At 53.8% G+C, this 3,251-nt stretch overlaps 1 protein-coding gene across 1 annotated transcript in view; it reads left to right on the plus strand.

Moving 5' to 3' along the window:
- The first annotated feature begins 2,965 nt into the window (after positions 1-2,965).
- The window catches only part of PFKFB3 (6-phosphofructo-2-kinase/fructose-2,6-biphosphatase 3), an 82,859-nt gene continuing 82,573 nt past the window's right edge, over positions 2,966-3,251 (plus strand). Inside the window, exon 1 of the mRNA XM_024732305.1 lies at positions 2,966-3,120. Within this exon, the coding sequence (XP_024588073.1) occupies positions 3,105-3,120 (16 nt within the window). The 5' untranslated portion in view covers positions 2,966-3,104. The remainder of the gene's footprint in view (positions 3,121-3,251) is intronic.

Below are 3,251 nucleotides of genomic sequence, written 5' to 3' on the forward strand. Positions count from 1 at the left end.
CCCAAGATTCTGATCTAGCTCCTCTGGGGCCTTCACCTCACCGTTGAGTTTCACTTTTCAAGGGCGGTCTGGAACCAGAAGAACCAGCAACATCCTTATGACCTGGGCACCTTGTGAGTGGGCCAGTTCTTAGGCCCCGCCCCAGACTGAATCAGAAGCGGGGGCTGAGGCCCAGCGACCCGTGTGGGCAGCCCTCTAAGCTCCTCTCTCACCTGCAAGTTGGACCTCAGGTGACCTCAGATTATGCTGCAGACGGTGACCATCCTAAACTGATGATAAACTGAGGCCCGGAGGAGGCCTCGGAGTTTCCTCATGGTCGTAGCAATTAGGCTAGATTCTAAAAACATCACTTTGAGGTACTAAGAGCTCCCTAGGAGAGGAGCAGTGTTGAATCAATAGTGCATTAGATTGAGAACACAAGTGTCACCAGACACAGTTGAAATTTGGTGAACACTGATGAAATGACTTAGTTTATGACTCATGCTACATTGTTGACAGGGCCTGGGAATTTATTCTCAATTTAAAATTGCTTCCAATCTTTCTTCCACGTCTGAAAACCAGAGGGCCGTGACCCACCACCCCAGCCCAATTCCCCCCAGTGCTGGCGGTGATGAGTTAGTGCTTCAGCAAATCCAGCCGTCCACGCCACTCTTATCTCTTGCGTGAACTTGCCTGGGCTGTTTCCTCCCTTCTGCAAGGGACAAGTAGAAGCCCTCTGAGTTATAAGATGTTGACATCAATCCTTGCTGGCTGCCTCTGACTGGTGGTGAAAGAAAAAATGTTCTCAGGATTGTTAAACAAGCACTACAAAAATCTGAGAGGGCTGCTCTCTGAACACAGGATGGTAACCAGACTGAAAGGGGTCCCTGTGTTCTTTTTCCTGCATGGCATTAGACTCAAAGCCGAGATCAGGCTGTATGAATCTGAATCCTTCTGATACCAAATGTGTGGGTTTTCCACACCAACAGCCAGTTGTCCAGCTCTCTGGACACTAACTGGATGTCCTGCAATTCAACTCCGTTCTGAAACTACCAGGGTTTAGCCCACATCCCATAGGTTACGGCCTCAGTCCTGCAAGACTGCCCCACTACAGATGCCCAGGGTACCCATCTTCTGTCCAACTTGGCTACGAAGTCTGGGGATCCTCCAACGCCCTCCTTTCAGGTTCGATAATTGGCTAGAATGGCTCACAGAACTCAGAAAAGTACTTCACTTGCTATTATCAGTTGATTATAGAGGATGCAAGTCAGGAGCAGCCACGTGGAGGAGATGCATGGGGGCAAGGTGAGAGCGCAGAGGCACGCGGAGCCTCCGTGCCCACCCTGCGTGCTTCACCCTCGCAGCGCCTCCATGTGCCCACCAGCCAGAAGCTCTCCAAGCCCTGTCATGGTGGGGTTTTTACTGAGGTTTCGTTTTGTAGGTATGATTGGTTAAATCATTGGCCATTGGTGATTGAACTCAATTTCCAGTCCTCTAATCGTGCTTGGTCTTCTAGCCACCAGCCCCTCTCCTGAAGCTATCTAGGGGCCCCCAGCCACCTGTCCTCTCCTTAGCATACAGACGATCACTGCAGAGATTCCAAAGGTTTTAGGAGCTCTGTGTCAAGAACCGGTGAAAAAGACCAAACATAAATTTCTTACCGTAGCACAATCAGCCACGTGAGTCCATAGGGCAGTAAAGGCGCCAACCAGAAGGGCGCAAGGTCCGTCCTCTCAGAGTGCATGTCCTCTGGCTTCAGGACGACTCACGGCAGTCTGAGTCCGAGATGTGCGGTCTTGACGCTTTATCTGGCCTTAGATACAATTTGCCTTCCCTGGCAGATACGTCACCTGAGTAAAGTGCATGTCCACCAGGCATTATGGTCGTGGCAGGGAAAAGGGCAGAGGGAGCTGACCATTGCTCCCAGCACTGAATCTGGGACTCTCCCAGCATCCCTCACTTCCTGCTCCTCTCAGGCGGACTGATGCCTACACTCATCAGGGCTCACCATCTGGATCTCCAGCTGGGTCCATGCAACAGTGTCTTTCCAGGAGGCTCTACCATGTTCCCAAGCCAGCTGACAATACAGTATCTGACCTAATGGCTACTTCCTTCTCCCTTCAAAAGGGGGTGGGGAGAGTTCGGACTATTAATCATAAAAGACAACAGGCTGAACAACTGATTCTGATTAAGAAAAGATAAAAAAAAAAAAAAAAAAAACACCAAACCACTGGCTCCGACTTTCCCAGCTCACCTCGATGGGTTTTTTTCACTATACAGACAGTGGGCCGATTGCTATCTGCATGGGTGCTTTAAATATTAGATCAGGAGATTGTGGTAACACCAGTCTTCAAACTGCAATGTGAAACAGCACTTGTCGCAGGAGTTAACTCTTACCTGACTGGAAGGATGTCCTGCCTTTGAGACTTTTGAGTCCACCAAATAATAAAGCATTTTCTCAGGTGCGGGTCTTCCCAAAGGCAAAATAAATAGTAATGTGAGGGGTGAGGCCCCTCCCCCATTTCTCTGGGTTATAGTTCCTGAAGTCCCACTACCATCATTATTTTTTAGCATATTTATTGAGCTGTGTGTGGGATTGCTCCCCCCAGCCCTCCCTTAATTTCAAGTCAAGTCAACCAGCCTTTGAGCGGACTCCTGGGCCTGAGGACAAAAAGATTAAAATGGAATAAAGTTCCCCAAATACTTCCAGGGATGATGTCCTCCAGCCGCCCAAAGGCGTAGATGAGCGAGTTGCTTTTCTTCCCGATCAGGAGTTTCCTTTCCGCTCAGGGGCGTCGGGAGAGGCAGGCCCAGCTCCGATGCACGGCGTGGGGGGCTCGCGACCCAGACCCCGGCTCGGGCTGGGGAGGCTGCCGGCGCGCTGCTCGGCCGGGAGCTCAGGGGTTAAGTGGTTTCCGCCAGGCCCGCCCCGGGGCCGCGCTTCCCGCTTCGCCGTGGTTCCTCCCTCCGCCGGTGACGCCCCGGCCTTTGCCCAAATATGTCCCTTTCCCCCCTCCTCGCCCGGCACCCGGCGCCCGTAGGCACCCCCGAGCCGCGGGGCTGGCACTCGGACGTCGCCCGGCCTCGGTGTCCCGGGCCGGCCCCTGCCGGAGCGCCCCTCCAGGATGCCCTTCCGGAAAGGTAGGCGGAGTCCCCGCGCTAGCGCTCCCGGGCCGGAGCGGGAGACCTGCGCCGCCAGGTGCCGGGGGGCGGCCGGGAGGGCGCGGGGCCCGACCCCGCACTGCCCCTCTCCTGCCGCATCGCCCCTGCGA

This window comes from Neophocaena asiaeorientalis, unplaced genomic scaffold (assembly GCF_003031525.2).
Source record: "Neophocaena asiaeorientalis asiaeorientalis breed wild unplaced genomic scaffold, Neophocaena_asiaeorientalis_V1.1 scaffold176, whole genome shotgun sequence".
NCBI classification, from domain to species: Eukaryota; Metazoa; Chordata; class Mammalia; order Artiodactyla; family Phocoenidae; genus Neophocaena; species Neophocaena asiaeorientalis.